Source organism: Corticium candelabrum, chromosome 14 (genome assembly GCF_963422355.1).
Source record: "Corticium candelabrum chromosome 14, ooCorCand1.1, whole genome shotgun sequence".
Classification (NCBI taxonomy): domain Eukaryota; kingdom Metazoa; phylum Porifera; class Homoscleromorpha; order Homosclerophorida; family Plakinidae; genus Corticium; species Corticium candelabrum.
Genome location: NC_085098.1, coordinates 3218632 through 3236378, shown reverse-complemented (window position 1 = coordinate 3236378; position 17747 = coordinate 3218632). Strand labels below are relative to the sequence as shown.

The 17747-nt window shown below is 43.2% G+C and overlaps 2 protein-coding genes across 4 annotated transcripts in view; one reads left to right on the top strand and one right to left on the bottom strand.

The window, feature by feature from the left end:
- Positions 1–2613: 2613 nt before the first annotated feature.
- On the bottom strand, positions 2614–14655 carry LOC134190178 (NXPE family member 4-like). Its single transcript, XM_062658613.1, has 3 exons — positions 14511–14655; positions 10370–10423; positions 2614–4207 (listed from the first exon to the last, which is right to left on the bottom strand). The coding sequence occupies exon 3, from the start codon at positions 4181–4183 to the stop codon at positions 2696–2698; it is 1488 nt and encodes a 495-aa protein (XP_062514597.1). The 5' UTR covers positions 4184–4207; positions 10370–10423; positions 14511–14655; the 3' UTR covers positions 2614–2695.
- Positions 14656–14691: 36 nt separating this feature from the next.
- Positions 14692–17747, top strand: part of LOC134189706 (inversin-like) — a 4777-nt gene continuing 1721 nt past the window's right edge. The window contains exons 1-8 of one of the 3 annotated variants that reach the window (XM_062658065.1): positions 14692–14724; positions 15622–15774; positions 15853–15951; positions 16287–16388; positions 16729–16922; positions 16983–17065; positions 17365–17426; positions 17487–17636. In XM_062658065.1, the coding sequence (XP_062514049.1) occupies positions 15640–15774; positions 15853–15951; positions 16287–16388; positions 16729–16922; positions 16983–17065; positions 17365–17426; positions 17487–17636 (825 nt within the window). In that variant the 5' untranslated portion in view covers positions 14692–14724; positions 15622–15639. Of the gene's footprint in view, positions 14725–15264; positions 15330–15401; positions 15418–15621; positions 15775–15852; positions 15952–16286; positions 16389–16728; positions 16923–16982; positions 17066–17364; positions 17427–17486; positions 17637–17747 lie in introns of those variants that run through there. The other 2 variants (XM_062658066.1, XM_062658064.1) reach the window with 2 other exon arrangements.

Sequence of the window (17747 nt, the reverse complement as noted above, 5' to 3'; positions counted from 1 at the left end):
GTCTTCGGATACTCAAACGTTGGCTGCGCAATGTGAGAAATTACTTGCTGGCAAACAAACGTAGCGCTGACGCAATTGGTTTGAAGACTTGACATTGACAATACTAGACATCTTGAATTAAGTGCATCACAAGTCGAATGTGGAGCCACGCGTTCGTGTCATTTGGATTCGGAAGTTCGTACTTGTATTTGGGTTCAAGTGTCTAGAAAACACAGTAGAGTATACCAGAAGAGCACGCATACCATGGCCACGGACCACGCTGCCCTGGCTTCTCTGTTTACCAAGAAAAACGGTCGCATATAGCACGTTGGTCTCTGTCTCTAGAAGGAATGCTACCTGTGTGGGTCTGTACAGCGCTCTGTCAAGAGCTCACCTTGTCAATGGAATGAGAAAGGCTGTTCTCATATTAAAGAGGCAGTGGCGTAGGAAGATGTTTACGAGCGGGGGCTGTACACCTATCATGACAGCGGCGTAGCCAGAGTCCGAGATTTGGGGCACTCTGGAAAAGTTTCTCAAATTCGTATTTCTACTCTTAATTTAACCGTTTAAACCTTTCACTTGTTAAGCTTGATTCTTCTGTTTTTGTCTACTGCGGCAAACCTGTCTATAGCTGCTTCCAAGTCTATCTTACTAGACATATCCCTTTGTAAGGCCACAAGCGCTGGGCTATTCAATCTATCTTGTCCCATGGCAGCCCTAACTTAACCTATGGTAGGTCTTCAGTCTTTCAAACATGAAAACGAACGTTCACATAGAGACACCTACAGTGTCAACACAATTTGTAGACCCGAAATGACACCATTTGACTAAGACCATAATTACTAATTAGTTAAGGGCTCCCTAGCTTTGACAATAAGAAAAGAAGATGATCTTGGGCTACACCGTCACGCTCTAGCTGCCATCATCAAAGACCGACTTTAGATTGAAAACCGTCGGTTGAATTCACTAATTATCTGACCCAGTGTTGTGTTGTAAATTGAAATGCGATAACAGTTATTGATGTCTCTAGAATCTTCTTCATTTGTTCGTGCTCCTGTTGTTGCCATTACAACAAACTCATCCATACTGGTAGGTTGCTGCAATCTGCGACGTAATCTATTGAATTGCAATTTCCATTTCAAAATTTGAAAAAAAATTGGTCGCAATTTGCAAACTACAGGATCAAAATTGAAAAAGTAGCCAAATTTTGGGGAAACACGTGCCCTCAGCAGGCCCCCCCCCCATAGCTACGCCACTGATCATGAGTACACTGCACAAAAACTACCTCGCTTGCCAGACCGTAGACAGATTTGCAAAAGTCACTGGCACAGAAACTTTCAATTCCTACACTGAGCGAAGGGGCTTCAACCCCCATCTCCCACTTCCTACGTCGGTGAGAGAGTTACTCGACGCTATTCGTGACTGCATCATCACTAGGAGTCAAGTGATTGGTAGAGCTACAGACGAGTCACGAAGGATAGCGAAAACCCCTCACTGGGCCTCAGCGCGCAGGAGATGCACGCTAGAACATTCTGATCCAGGTCCCAACCTGCGATAACTACGGAGAGATGAGAGCGACGACGCCAAAAAGCTCTAGCGCCGCATGCACAACATCAGTCAGATTCATATCTGCGGGACGTTCTGGATCATTACACCGAGAGAAGAAAGACGAGCAGCGAGAATCGTCTGCATGGAACGCCCAAGATTCTACATTAGTTATATAATTATCGACGGTGAGTAGTGCATGCATGTTGCGATAAAGCGTTCTAAATACCCTAACTAATGAGTCCAAGTCTCTCGACGGCCGCTAATACATGTAGTAGCAGAGAGTCACGGTGAACGTTTTGGAGGACATTTCGGGGAGGAGGGTTTATTCGCTCAACATGCAATCTCAACGCTAGACTGGACATGAGTGGAGCTGCGTGTAGGCAAGAATGCAGCGACGTATACCGTGTATACCATAGAACGAGAAATTTTGGCGACGGTTTTATTTGGCGATTTAAGTTAAGAGTGAATCGCCAAAACAGAAAGCGTCAATATTATTTTAGTTTAGTTTCATTGTGCGTGCGCACAGCTGAATGACAAAAATGGCGCTGTAGCGATACTTTCAGCACAAGACTTGAACGGCCTGCTCTTGTCACGATAAATGTCACGATAAACGTGATGGCCTTGGAACTTCGTAAGTCTCCAATGACTCCATGATCCCGGTTGGACAGTATCCAAATCATGTAATAACGCCAGACACACATCACATGTAGCAGATGAAGTGACGTCAGACGTTCACCAACTTTGCAAATCGCCGAAATGTAAATATAATCATTTGAAAGATTTCGCCAAATTTTTGTCACCAAAATTTCTCGTTCTACGGTATGTCCAGGATGTCCAAAACTGCATGGACAGGAAGATAAATGCAAGCCGTCGCTACAACACAACCAATATATTCCAGTGGGTGAATCGTTTGAACGGGTTGCCGTTGATGTCCTAACTTTGGAGAAAGCAGGAAACCGATACGTATTGAAGTTGTATTCTACTTGACTAAGTGGCTAGCGGTGATCGTCACGTACGCGACCATGCAAGCACTTTACTAAAGTGCACGTCTGCTCATGCACAGAACACGTACATTATACCGGTAATCTGTCGTCAATATATAGACACACCACACTTAGTGACTATACAAATAACGAAACTAATAAATGTTTACACGAATTTCGTGCAGCTATGATTTTAGAGGACAAACTAGACTGAGAATATGATTCATCTGCAGCGTCATCATATCGTCAGGAAGATGAACCATCACTTTCCCAGGATACGCAAGAAACATATCAAATATATCATACACAATAACGTCTTGCTTTGCTGCCACCAATGTATCTATCGCCATCTGATTGTACCACTTGAGACGGTAAGGATTTCTTCGAAATGTTGTGCCTCCACGAGGATTAGCCGTGCGAAATATGATGAGAATCTTTTTGCCCAGCTTTCTCTGTCGGAGACGACGTATGGCAGCAACAATGTCCAATAGACGCTGCTGAAACCCTTCAGCAGACAAAATAAGAAAATGATGAACAGTGCTGATTACTAGAATTTCATTTCCATTTGCTGGAATGGCATCGATGACGTCTGCAGTAAACGTGGCTAAACTAAAGTTGATGGCGGATGAGGACGCCATCGGTGGACCATGTAGATTAAAGTGAACGGTTGTATTGTACTGCTCGACTACGTGGTCCTGCAATTTCGGTGGAACGAACCGACCTTTCAAAGTCACACGCACACCTGCACTGCCTAAAAGAAGAATGAATAGTTGCCTAATCGTAGAGTCACCAATCATATACAAATCTCTCCCAGTCAAACACGACCACCATTTGCTCACGGTATCACATCCAAACAAACAATTGCTGTTTTTCCAGTATCTACCCATCCAGTAACCAGTTGGCTTCACCACAGGTTGTGGCAGACATGGAGTTTTGCTAGTCACTTTTTCTAGACTATTTGCATCGTTTGCTACATACACGGACTTCACGTCTCCTAGCACAATGCCGGTGTTCTTTTGTATGACATCCTTTCCATTGTCAAGGGTTTCAAACATTTTTTGGTCACGTATACACCATTGGAGAGACTCGCAGAAGATAGAATTAGTGCTATGAGGACCTTGACACACTCCATAGAAATGATGTTGAGAAGGAAATCGCATATTACATGATTTACTAAAATGAGGCAGCAAATCGACTTGTGAGTCCATGTAACACAATCCCAAGTCATTTTGTCCACGACCATTCTTCAAAGCCAATTCGACTACAGATTTGATTTTGTGCATGTGATATGGACCAACATAGTGCAAATGAGCAAAGCCAAAGTCGTTGCGAAAAGAACACTGCATGATGTAACCCGATTTTGTTGTATTTTGAATCAATTTGATGACACGACTGGTTAGAACAAGTTCGATGTGAATGTTTGCCACTCCATTCCAATATGGAACAAAAGTAATAAGGTAAGATCCATTATTGTAATCCGTCACGTGACCAACTGATATCATCAAAGGTTTTGTGCCGCTTGTCAACATAGCCTTATAAAAATCACCTGCCTCTGATATGTTGTCACTGCAATCAAAAGCAGTCAACAAGACATGAAATGGCTTTCCTACTGATATCTTCTTTGATAGAACACGCCAAGATGAAGTCCGTGTACAAGAAGCATCTCTATGCATTGATGTACGTGAGAGTAGATTGACCTGCCAAAAAAAAATTAGAAAACTGTAGTGGGAGTCGCCTGTACGGGACATTAGATTAGTTCTGTTGTACTCTGGCTCGTAGTGTATTGGTGCAAATAGAACACGTGTCAGTTGTACATATATTAGACGCGAATACTTAATAATACAAATACAAGATATAGCACATTTCAATTAAAAGCCTCCCTCGAATAAAGGCCGCCCTCGTTTATTTAAACTCCGCAGCTCAGAGCTATAAAATATAAACGCCACCCTTAAATAAACGCCTCATTTCATCTATTGCTCGGATTTTGAAGAAAATATACGACTTTGCAATACGTTTCTCTAAACTACTGTGACGTTTCACCACATGACGTCTCAAAGAGAGAAATGCGCACTAGTATTGTAATGTTGTCCTCTTGAAAAGATGTCAAACCTACAGCATGAAACTCTTAGACCACGGACAGAGAGCCGTTAACAAATAAACGCCGCCCTTGAATAAACGCGGTTCTTGTTTAACGCCACAATTGAAGCCTTACAGTGGCGGATGCAGGATTTTGAAAGGGGGGTTTCCTATATTTGATAAAAAGTAGGCGTGTCACAAAAGTTAAACAGACTAAGTATTTTAAAAATTCTATACTGTATCTAGGTAAACATTATAACGTTGTATTACTAATAAAATTGGAAAAACTATACCACATCATTTCAACTGAAAGATCTATATTACTATATATATATATATATATATATATATATATCAAACTTTAAAATTACAATACTAAATACCAATATTATAATATCATAGTTAGTCAGCAAGTGTAAATGAAAGCTTCTAATATCCGTAGGATATAGTTGGTAAATGCTTGTACTAGCTCTTTTAGGTTCGCTGAACTCTGTTGGAGTTCCTCACACCTGTCATGATTAATCTTCATATCTTCATAAGAGAGAGAGATCACTGAGCCGATTAGATAGATTATTGGATCGACGGCGTGCACGTTTTAATAAGTTTTAGTTGACTGAAACTTCTCTCACTTTCACATGACGTTACAGGAATTGTCAATGCTATCCGTGAAAGGATATTTAAATTCGGAAAAGACGTCGCGTCACGTCACAAGCTTCCAAAGTACCTACAAGGTCCTTGGACAAATTTGTAGGTTGTCGCGATCGCTTCCATTTTCGCACAAAAGTACGGTACACTCGCTTGGGAAAAGTGAAGGATGAGGTAAATCGAACTGTAGAAGTTAACGGCCTTCAAAAGATCTTCTGGAATTTCGACTTCATCATCTATGATTGGCATTGATTTGGCAACAGATGTTGGAGTCCAATACCGTGTAACGGGCTATCTACGAACCATTCTTTCAATTGAGACAACGCCTGGAACACAAATTCATGGCATGATAGAAAGAAATCCGGTAGTACTCTTCAGAACCAGTCGTTTCAACGTTGCTTCTACACACTTGTCAATGATTGACCTATCCCACTTCTGTGGTCTCTTAAATTTTTTTAAAAACTCTTGATCTGAATTATCCCGTAAAGCTTTTACATCGGCTATAACATCACAAACTTGTGAATACGCACAGGAAACACTTGAAACCCGCATTTGTAGTCTTGTGCTCAAGTTTCGAAGCGCAGAAAAAATTCAAGCAAAATTTTGAAGCACAGTAAGAAAGAAGAAGACAGCAGTTGGTAGAGAAACCCACTTGCTAGTATAAGCGTTTCTCCGTCCCACTTCCAATTGCCACTTAATTCAAGCTTGAAGGCATGCGTGAACGGCAGGAAGCAGTTAAAAAATACAGCATATGAATCGATGTGTTCCATCCAACGCGTTCGGCATGAGTCTTTCAGTTTCTTTGCGGTAGCGTAAGGGAAGACAAGATCGAAGGCTCGTTCTAGATAGTGCTGTTTTTCGGTCGAAAATCTGAAAAATCTGGCAATTTTACCAATGCAATATTCCGTGTTTCTAAATGCCTCAATTTTGCAAGCAGAAACTATTGCGAGATTTAACCGATGTGAAGCACGGTGAACATGCATAGATAGCCATTGAAGCTTGTTATTGTTGTATAATCGCCTTGCAACCAGACTTGGCACCAGAGAGCCTCCATCATAGCATTGGCCACGCTGTTAGCAACTGTCAAGCCCCAAGTCTCCAGAGTCTTTAAGATTGCGTCTGCAAGTGCCTCACCAGTAATCCTTTCCACTTCCAAAAGTCTGTAAAGACCTCTTTGACCTTTCCGTCACTCACGTATCGCAGTACCAGAGACAGCTGCTCCCTGTTTGCAATATAAGTCACCTCCGGCTCATCCGCTATGACGGGGTAATTAATACGTTGAGTTTTTCACTTCACTTATGATGTCAGACTGAATGCGGCTACGACTTTTATCAGTTCGTTTTGAATGGTCTTTGATGTATAGCACGCATTCTTAGGAGCATGTTCAAGAGAAACTGCATGCAGTCTTCGGAAACGATGAATGTCGTTGTGGTACAGCGGTACGTTTTAGCACAATGTCACACTGGTGATCTGAATTAGTAAGCCTCTCACCTTCATGTTTGCCGGGTTTTTTGCAAAAAACCCACGTTATTTCGTGACTTCCGGAAGCCACTCTACGTCTCTTTCGATTTCTGACTCTTTAAAAACTCATTGGATCCGATACTAAAGACCATGAACTTGGGTTGAATCTCCCTGACTTGTAGCTGTGGTGTAGATTACAGATTGCCTCGAAATGCCAGACCAAAGCAAACGATACTGAACGCGATCACAGAGTACTGCAATTTCTAACGAAAAGTTTTGAAGTTTCTTGACCGCATAAAGAGTGACTTTTCTTTAGAGCTAAATATTAGAACTGCAATAAAGACTAGCGTTTAGAAGAAGGGTCAGCAAAAGGGGGGTTTCACGGAAACCACAGAAACCCCTCTGGATCCGCCACTGTCCTAGCTAGAAAATAAACAACACGGCGTCTAATCGAAGAAGTATACGGTAATCATTTAATCAATAATTGTGCATCAACTGGTATGCATTACATCATTAGCAATAGCGCTTGAAGATCTAGTCCGAGGCGAAAGTACTCTAGTGCTACCGCTGGCGCTCGCCCCTTCCTACTTTTGCCCCCATATACCTGTAAGGGAAAGCGTCTGGAACGAGGCTACCGTATAGATGCCTCGCGTCAGTGAGTAACTAACACGTCGCAACGTTGTTTTCTGACAGTGTACTGAAAAGCCGCGCCCTACTTAGACAATGATCTGTGCACCTTTTGCCTATTCCAATTTTCTATTTGGCAAAAGTCAAAAAAATTAAAACCCTTTCACTGCTTATGAACTTATCAATTTTTTCCACTAGAACTAAGTTTGATGCGTAAGGACTATTAGATAGATCGATGCACCATGTACTCTCAAGTTTTTCTAGTTCTTCTTCTAATTCCATACGTAGCGCATTTGGCAAACTTCGTGGGTATGCCTTAACCGGTTTTTCGTTCCCCGTATCAATCACATGCTCCACAATGTCTGGCTCCCCTAACTCCTGTTCTGACAATGCAAAGGCCTGATGTTCAGAAAGTAAAAGTCGCATGAGCAATTCTCTCGCCTCACCCTCAACACTCTCACGCACAGATAACCTTCGTTGAAGCTGTGCTTGTCTATCATCGAGTAGATCATCTGGGACTCCTACCAGAGGAGTAGCAGTTTCCTCCCACATGGGGTCTGACGGCTTTACCAATGTCACTTGTTCCAACTCACCAACAGTCATATCCTTATCCAACTGTCTGTCTAGGGTGGCTCTCCCAATTAGTAACAATTACCTTGGTACAATGACTACCATCCCATAGTTCATTAAAAAAAATCACAACTTTCTCTGGCCAAGATGGACTCACATGGTGTGAGAACTCCCGTTGGTACCGTCTGAGATGTGGAGTGATTCTCGTCCTCTCCTACCCTAACTTTAGCTGTCTTAGTTTGGTAAGGTCTCAAACACAACTTCTGCCCAAGAGTAATACGTAACACTTCAGAATTATTGCTCTCTTGATTGTCTACTCTCTCTGGTTGAATTGTGGCTCCATTAGCATGGTAAACCATGAAACCTAGAATGACCAGAGCATTTGTTCCAAGAATCAAACCACAATCGTTCACTTCTTCCTTCTAAAGTGGTTTGAATGATGGCAAGATATAACAGGAATGTGCTCTGTATTACCTGTTGCCTCTACCGTTACCTGCAAGTTTACAAGCATTGTGGCTCCCAGAATGTCTCCTGCTGCTCCTACTGGCTGACAGCCCGTCTCCAAATTTTGTGAGCGAGCGTCACTGTTCAAAGGACCAACTTTGCTCCTCCTTGATTCGAGGTAACAATTCTTTTCTGATTAGTGAAACTTGTGCTCCATGGTCAAGAAGGCGTTTACTTTGAACTCCCTCAACAGAAATGTCAACTTTGTAAGTTGAGCCCTTCCTCCTCATATGGCATTTACTCTGATCTTCTTCAACTACTGTCACATTGCGAATCCATGACTCCTCCACTTCTGTGTCTATTGATGTTATTCTTCTTGAGGCTTCAATGATCTCCTTTTTAGGGCATCATCTAGCTATATGGCCAGTTTTCCTACACTTGAAACAAGTTATGTTTCACGTGCTAAGTACGAATCCTGGCTGGTGTAAATAAAGAATAGGTATGAAACTCGGCACTAGGCGTACTCACTACCTTACTCTGTAATTTTTCTGACACATAAATAATTTTTCTATCCTTAGATAGAAAGATGTAGTGTTGATAGTAGAGACCATATCCGGGACTCTAGTGTATACAATTACTTGAGAGTACAGTCATAGCGTAGTTTTGACTGAAGCGGTGTATTTCGCCGGGTTTTGTGTTTGGTCTGGCACGCTCTTCAAGTAATAGTTCAGCCTTCAGTAACTATGCAAAAGTGCTTACACTGAACCGTCAGAAACTCTTTTACCTCTTTCTCAAGCTCTACAGGTACCTTATTCCATAATATAGACTCAAGGACATCATCAGTGAGCTTATTTGGTGCCATTCGCTGGTAGTCTCTCATTGCATCCAGGAGTCCCTGCACAGATCATATTGCAATTCCTAGCATCGCTAGTAAGCAGTACGTGGGTCAAGGTGTACACCATACTGTTCCCTGTACATCTCCATGATGCTATCCCAAGTAGTTTTCTCCGATGACTTCAAGGTATGATGCCATGTAGCCTTAATTAGCAAAACCAGATAGGAACCAAGAAAACCACCCAGCCCTCTGCTCATCCGACCACCCACAGTCTCCAGTTGCCTTACTAAAATAAAATCCAACAGCCATTTACACCAAAATCATTTTCCACTACGACCACTAAATTTCCCCACACGCTGCGAAAGTACCTTAAAACCCGGTGGGTGTGGGTCGCTAACCTCCCTTGCCTGAACTGCATCCATGTGTGCGGCACTTTCATGCATCTCACTCCGCAAGGATGATTCAGCAGACAGACGCTGCTCGCCCGCCAGTGTCTGCACTTCGCTAATGCGTCGCTTCGCCTCTAACAAGTGCTTCTCTAATTCTTCTACGTTCGTTTGAAGCTGGTCACGTTGGGCTTGCATTTCTCTCAGACAGCGCTAGTAACTTGACCTGTCTCGCTCACCTCGCAATTCCAACTCGCGAATTCGCTTCGCTAAGGAACCTTTTCCCGACACGACGTACATGCGTACACGATGGCCTTACTCCTACATGATACTAGTGCGTCATACAAAGCTTCAAAGGGTCTGTCGCACTTTCGCACACAGGCGACCTGTTCCCATCCTTCACCCAAGTCACTCATGGAAGCTTGTTCCTCTTGTTCCACTTCCTTCCGGCAAGTTCCGCAGTTGTCCAATTTGATGATCTCGATGAGACCTCCAAGTTATAATGCTCTAATCAATCAAATAACACCCAAACAAAAGAACACAAAACCCGGCGAAATACACCGCTTTAGTCAAAGCTACGCTATAACTACTCTCAAGTGATTATATACACTAGAGTACCGGATATAGTCTCTACTATCAACACTACACACACACGCACACACACACGCACACACACACACACACACACACACGCGCGCACACACACACGCACACACACACACACACACACGCGCGCGCACACACACACACACACACACACACACACACGCGCGCGCGCGCACACACACACACACACACACACAGTATTTAATTACCTAACTGTCATTCATGTCACCAACCGTAAAATAACCAATGCCATGGTGTGTAGTCTGAAATATAAAATGTTAGTTGGCAAAAAGCATATGCAATGTATACACCTACAAGTGTAAACAACACAATGACTGATACCATCAACTTAACTAAGAGTCATTAGCTCAACATAATTAATTAACATAATTTATTTTAAAATAATACTAGATAGATTACCTCAATATGATAGCTGTGTGACAACCAACAGAATTGTGTGTGTGTGTGTGTGTGTGTGTGTGTGTGTGTGTGTGTGTGTGTGTGTGTGTGTGTGTGTGTGTGTGTGTGTGTACAAACCTCAAATTTCTGCTCCCACGACCACATTTCATCATAAGACCTACTTCAAAAAATCGTTTCTGTGTCCGCCTACAGATCATTAGGAGAACGATTCGTGCAGGTGACCAAACGGCGGCGAAAAAGCCTCATGAAGGTCCGTCGCCCCATCCTTTTTCTGTATTGTAACTAGGGATTGTGTGTAACCGAGAAACTGAAAGCCCCCTACAGTGATTCAACTATTCATACGTCCCGTACTACCGTATGATCAATCCTACACTGTGCTGTATCTAACATTGTGGATAGTCAGTGTTCGGTCAGACTCCATTGCCACGTGTTACAACGCGAGGTGCCACCTATGGATACCGTACAACTAGTTAAATTTAGCACTCCAGTGCTTCTTCATTTCTGATGTTAGTCTCGCGTAGCCAGACCCCTTTCCGCCGCGTCATCCTTCCTCGCGAAATGGGTCTGGTGAACAGCCTTTGATGTCGCTGTGTGCCGCGTAGCCAGAAATCGGCTATCTAAAGACCAGATTTGGTTTCTTAAATGCTTCACTAAAGACCAGACTGGTATGCACGCAGTGCAATCCTCTCTCATTAGCTTCGCTTGTTTCGTAGAGAACAACTCGAAGACTACAGCTCGAGTCGTTACTGTTTGTGAAATCTGAATGTCTACAGCAGCAATTAAATGCGGTCGCGGGAACGTTGACGTCGGCAGGCTCGACGTCGTGCGTCTACATGTCACAACGGAGACTGAATTGCGAAAGGAGGAAGGAATCGGCACTCTCCAACTCTTACAGCTGTATGAGACGGAAGCGAACGACGTGATGATGGCCACAGGGCCGGCGGAGCAGGGTGGGCCAGGTGGGCCTGTAATGGCCCACCCATCGTTCGAAAGTTGGACTTCCACCAACAGGCGTTTGGTGAAAACTTCCTGAAAATGATATAGGTTATTAAATAAATTAGTTATTGTTAACCTGTACAGATGAGACAAACCAACCATAATTCGAAAGTTTATAGCAGGGACGGGCACTACATGACTCGCAAACCCAGTCACTCGTCTTGATGGGCGCTTACTGTTTGCCGTAGAGAGACGCCACGAATCATTTCTCTCAGAAGACTGAAGACGTACTTGAGGTACAATGAGCCAACGCCGCTCAAACAATCTGATAGTACTGCATGTATATAGTGACCGACTAGATAAGATGAACTTTTTAGATATCGGAAATGAGTTCACTAATGCTAATGACCAACGCAAGTCAATTTTTGGTCTTTTCAGTCTCTATCAGATGACAAATTTTTTGCGTGCAGTTCCATAAATGATTCTCAGAGTACAATACTACTAGTAGTTAGACTACCCTCTAGTAACATTGTCTGTAACCAGACTCCATCCTAGCTCTACGGCTTTAGTCAAAAGTTGTCAAGTGGGCGGAGCCTAAGTTGTCAGGTGGGCGAAGCCTAGCCAAGCAAGGCCTGACCTACCTAGTGTTCGAAATTCACAAAATTCGCTAGTCGCCATTGTAACAAATGGGCGTGGTCACAACCGCCTTGGACACCAGACCGTCATTTCTCATGCTCCCTATCACAAGGTTTATGCACAGGACAAATTATTTACAAACAATTATAATTTTCGCACTCAAGCATTAATTAATTAAAGCAACATTGTTGACTTGTTAAAACTAAAATTATCTTCAGCAACTGGTATAACTAACAACACCAATGGCAAGATGGACCAGAGAACAATGCAACTTTTAGAGAACTAATTATTCTATAAAGTAGTATTTACCACGTGTTTGGATTGGTTGGATTGAATTACTTTTCATTATCAACATTCAAAGTAGAAGTGTGAGGAGATGTAAATCTTATGTTGTATTTGGCGTGCAGTTGTTCTCTAGTTCTAGACTGAATCTAATTGTTTTTTTCAACAGTATAACCATTTAACTAATTAGACGTGTAGTCTAATTGCGTTTACCGTTTATCTCCTAAAGCTGTTTTGATGAAAGGCGTATCATATGGTTTGCAAACTATGGTGTGATATAAGTTTTGATTTGCGTAGTACGAGTAGATATATCAGCATACAGTAAAAATACTGGACTGCGTTTGAGTAGCTGGTTTGTAACATAGCACGCTACTGTTTTAGCGGAAATCTCTACACATGGCGTCTGACAATAGAGTTAGCATACTCCCGCATGACGGACGACACAACAATTCGGTACGCTGTGGTATCACTGCGATAGTGATGAAGATGACTTCCTCTGTCATCTTGCATGCACGAGATTTGTACTGTCGTCTTGCAGCACCCCAGCACAGTAAGACGATGATTTCCTTGCTAGCCCTAGACTGCTACGCTTGTCACTATGCGTTAAGCTGGATTTACAATATGGGAACGCTTGAGCGTCGCGTCGCGTGCGTCCTTTCACGTTGTCTTGCGTGGGAGTGGCACGTATCGCGTCACACGCGTCGCATCATTCACAATACGATTTCAGCGCGCCGTAGACGTCGCTGCCTGAATTATTGAACTGACCACTCGCGCTTCGATTTTCTACTAGCACAACTCTGCTGGAACCCCCAACTTGCTCAAAATCAATTTCTGCGCGTTCTCCCTTGCACTCAGGTCTTTCTACATCTTGCAGTTGATTATCCACAAGCAAGGACAGCTCCCTACACAATCTATAGACCGTTCAACGTCGAGTACAGCGCCGAAATCAATAATCATTGCTCACGAAAGCCACACGTGCATTTATAGTTGGCTGTGATTTGTCGAGATCAAGGTGCTACTTCCGACGCGACGTGAAGAGCTTCCGGTTCGACGCTCAAATAGAACTTGGTTCTATTTCGACGCGTCGCGTCGCGAGCGTCGCGTCCGTCGAACGTCGCGTCGCGTCGACCATTTACAATTTGAATTTGTACTACGCGACGTGACGCGACGGACGCGACGCGACGCTCAAGCGTTTACATATTGTAAATCCAGCTTTAGGCAGAATGCTACTCTTGTTTCTACTCGCTAAACAGCTGGAATGTTTTAATAGCTCCAAACCAGATTCAAGTAACCGCAAACCAACTTCGCTACTGCAAACCAGCATTCCTTGGAGCAGGTGCAACATGTAACACTAGGGTTGAAATCCGAAACCATAGTATTTCACACCTACAAGTGTGCTGCTACCAGCTGTGTTGTGTTGTTCATCCCTAGCACATGTACACTTGTACAGTACACACGCGTCTCTCTCTATTCCCCAAACGTAAAGTCGCGGAAGTTAGTAATGAGATGCGGTCACACCAATCCAACCTGCATGATACAAATGTTTTGAATACATTCTGCCTGCTACAGAGTGTCACGTTACAACACAGTGTAAAAAGTTGCCACTCAACAGTAACAAGATTAGCTAATTAGCTACAAAAGCGCAATTTGACTCTCCAGAGAGCTGCCAAAGTTAAGCGTGTTTCACAATACACCTCGCGTCGCGTGTCGCGTCAAAGGAGGCCGTTTCCGACGCGAGGTGTTGGATAAAAACAAAAGGAGGCCGTTTCCGACGCGACACGACGCGAGGTGTATTGTGAACCAGGCTTCAGCGCCGCAGACGTAGCAGATTTTACCAAAGCTGGCGACTAGCTTTGAAACATGCAGTCGCCAACGGAAACTTTTAGTCGCCATTGGCGAATTGGCGACAGCAATTTCGAACAATGCAGGCTACCCAACATCTGGAGGGTTCCGCTGACCCTGGGCCATGATCATTTTCACGCGTCTCCCAGACGTCTCATCGGCTCATCGAGACCCGCGACCAATTAGTCACCACGACCAAGTAGTCCCTGTACAAATGCTCCTATAGCTACTCACTTGTGTCGCTCTTGCAGCCTTCAAACGAGGCTCGGTGTTCAATGACGGCATCGATGCCAGAGTTTTCAGATAGAGAACGAACACAACTAATGAAATCGTAAACACTAGCTTCACTAGCTCCGATTGAAGCATTGTGTTTGCTAGCCTCGCCCCCAGAGTGTGGATTGCAGCCCCGGATGCGCTGCCATCACCACACTAGGAGTCATCTGGAAAGGTTTGTTTTTCACTCGTTGCTCTTGTTGGTGTGTATGCGGTGAGCACATGGTGAAGTTAGATTAGTGCTCTAGTCGTGTAGCTAGACTGAAACGTGTAAGAAGGATTTGTGTGTCTGGGACGGTGGGGCGACTCGCAAGTTGGGGGGGAGAGGCATGAAAGGATCTCGGAGTTTAGTCTACATGAACTACGAGGGTATTGTCTGCTTACAAAAACAGAGGTTGTTCTCAAATTTTAGGTGCCGACCCCCTTATCCCCCAGTTCTGCGTCCCTGTGTTGATGATAGAGAGAAGTGAAACCTAGGACATAACTGGACTGGCGGGCATGCACTGATACTCTTTGTTACTTTCGCCAAGAGGCTAAGTTTTTATTGTCGTTGATTTGTTGAAATTTGTTTGTGTACAGGATTCTACTAGGAATGTGTGGATGGATTTTGATGGGATGATAGAACTTTGACAGACAGAGGAACAATTGATTAGTTTTGAGGATTAATTCAAATTCATATTAGTTTCTTCTTTCGAGGGGTTGGCTTCAGTGCATGAGATGACTTCTGATTTTGCTCCTGGACACCCATACCATCTTTGTGCAAAGTTGTTTCTATGGATGGTATGTGTACATGAACACGAGCTTTTCAAATAGTTGTCATGGAAACAGTTGTTAATGGCATTATGACGTACTGAGCTGCCTTGGCAAGGTTTGTTCTCTCTGAGTACTTCTAAATAGTTTGATTTCGCTTACCTTTAGTGCACACTTATTAGTGCATTCATTGTGTAAGTAAAAGAATTGAGAAGTTTATGGATGATCGAATGAGATGACGTCACGTTGTTGGGCACTTTCTTTGTTTTTTGTCTGTGGGTTGTTTTGCATGGTGGATTGCAATTGTTTGCTTCTTGTGTAGAGGTGAGAGTGTTAGAATATGTGGAGGCCCAGACTATTTCAACGAAGCGAAAACAAAGGATTATTGTGTGAAGCGGTGGAGAGAGGTGATATTCGTTCAGTAATGCGTCTTTTAGAGATGGGTGTTGACATCAACACACGTGATGAGTATGAGGTATGTATGTACAGTTGCAAGTTATGATGTCACTGTGTGTATTCAAAATGAACTGTAAATCATTTGATCTCAAAATAGGATTGCACTCTTCTGATGCGAGCGTGTTGGAATAATCAGAAGGATATGGTTGAGTTGCTGCTGACTAAATCAGCAGATGTCAACGAGACTAGTGGTGATGTGAGTTGATCATTGAGTGTGTGAAACTGTGATGTGTTGTTGATAAGATGATAGATATCAACTATACGTAACTATCTAATCCAACATTCAGCGGTCTAATTAGTTTCTTCTTGCTTGTCAAGAGGCAGCAGTGTTGACTTGTGACTGGCTGAAGCATCCATTGCATGCAGAGATGATTAATCTTGTTTCATTCAACTTGGACTGATGGAGAATACCTTTTCAGTAGCTAGTTATTGTCTTATCAGGTCGTCTTCATTTTCTATTTTCTTTTCTCATGTTGCATGTACAGTGTGTGATGGAGGAATAATGATAATAATACATTCTTGTGTATGCAGGATGGATATACAGCTTTGATGATAGCAGTATTGCAGAGATATGAAAATATTGTCAATGTGCTATTGATGACCAAAGGTATTAATGTGACAAAGGCAGATCATGTGAGTTTGAGTATTATGAGGTTCAGTTGATTTGTGCTGTCTGCATGCATGTTGTGTAATATTTGTAATTGTAAAGTTCGTTTTGCTATTGTTTGTGTTTGTGTGTTGATCATTCTATTGAATGTCTCAGTGCGTGCGTGTGTGTGTGTGTGTGTGTGTGTGCGCACGCGCATGCGTGTGTATGTTGTGTGTGTGTGTGTGTGTGTGTGTGTGTGTGTGTGTGTGTGTGTGTGTGTGTGTGTGTGTGTGTGTGTGTGTGTGTGTGGAATGGAATGTCTGTTGCTGTAATATATTGTAACATAAACTCTCTCACTATCTTATCAGTTTCGTGTTTACTCAGAGGGGAAGGACAGCCATCCATTGGGCTGCAATGAGGAATCGTGTGACCATTTTAGAGAGACTTCTGTCTTGTTGTTTTTCTGTTGATATCAGTGATAATGATGGTCGTACACCACTATGGTGGGCTGTCTATAATGGTCATGTACGTTGTGTCGATGTTCTCATGAAACATGGAGCGAGTCACCAACATGAGAGGTGATGCATTCAATATCCTTCAGTCAACATTATTAGTAACGTGATGTCGTTGTGTGATAGTGAGAGTGACGGATCACCACTGGAGATTGCCAAGCGACGTGGTCACAGTAATGTGGTTGAGATGATGGAAGAAGTCATAAGATGTAAGTCCTAGAGCTGTGCTATAGTCAGTGCCCCTGGATGACTCTGCATGGCCAAGCTCCAAGTGGATTGTAACACTGGCCCTAATCTTCATGTAGCACATGGAGGCTATCTTCACAACTGACCTTAAAGTAGATGTCGAACGACGTGAAGGGCGTAACATTTGTCCATTTGTGTGTGTGTGTGTGTGTGTGTGTGTGTGTGTGTGTGTGTGTGTGTGTGTGTGCACGCGTGCTGTTGTACAGTAGCATCGTGTATTGTTCATTGCACATTTTGAGTGACACAGTTTTGTCTCTTACAGTGAGATCTCATGTCTATGTGGAGAGAGACATGCCTATCATGAGACAGCAATATGAACAGAAAGTAATGTGTCACTTTGTTATCTCTAGTGTCTGTTTCACAAGTTGTGTTTGTGTTGCGTAGATTGCTGAACTGCAAGATGAAGTTGAGAAGAGGAAAGAAGAATTAAGACAATCAGCCCTGGTCCACGAAAGTGAAGTGACAAGGCTGAGAAATGAGATGGAACAGAAAGAGAAGGAAATCAGATGTCTCAGAATGTCAGCAGCTGATAGAGTAGGACAACCACACGTTCAGATGCATGTACAGTAGCATGACTTTTGCCTTCGGTCTTCTCTATTTTCATTTTGTCTTGGACTGGTTGCATTTGGATTTACAATGTAAATC

Coding starts and splice junctions, on each gene's coding strand:
- LOC134190178 (XM_062658613.1), bottom strand. CDS start 4,183: ATGCATAGAGATGCTTCTTGTACACGGACTTCATCTTGGCGTGTTCTA.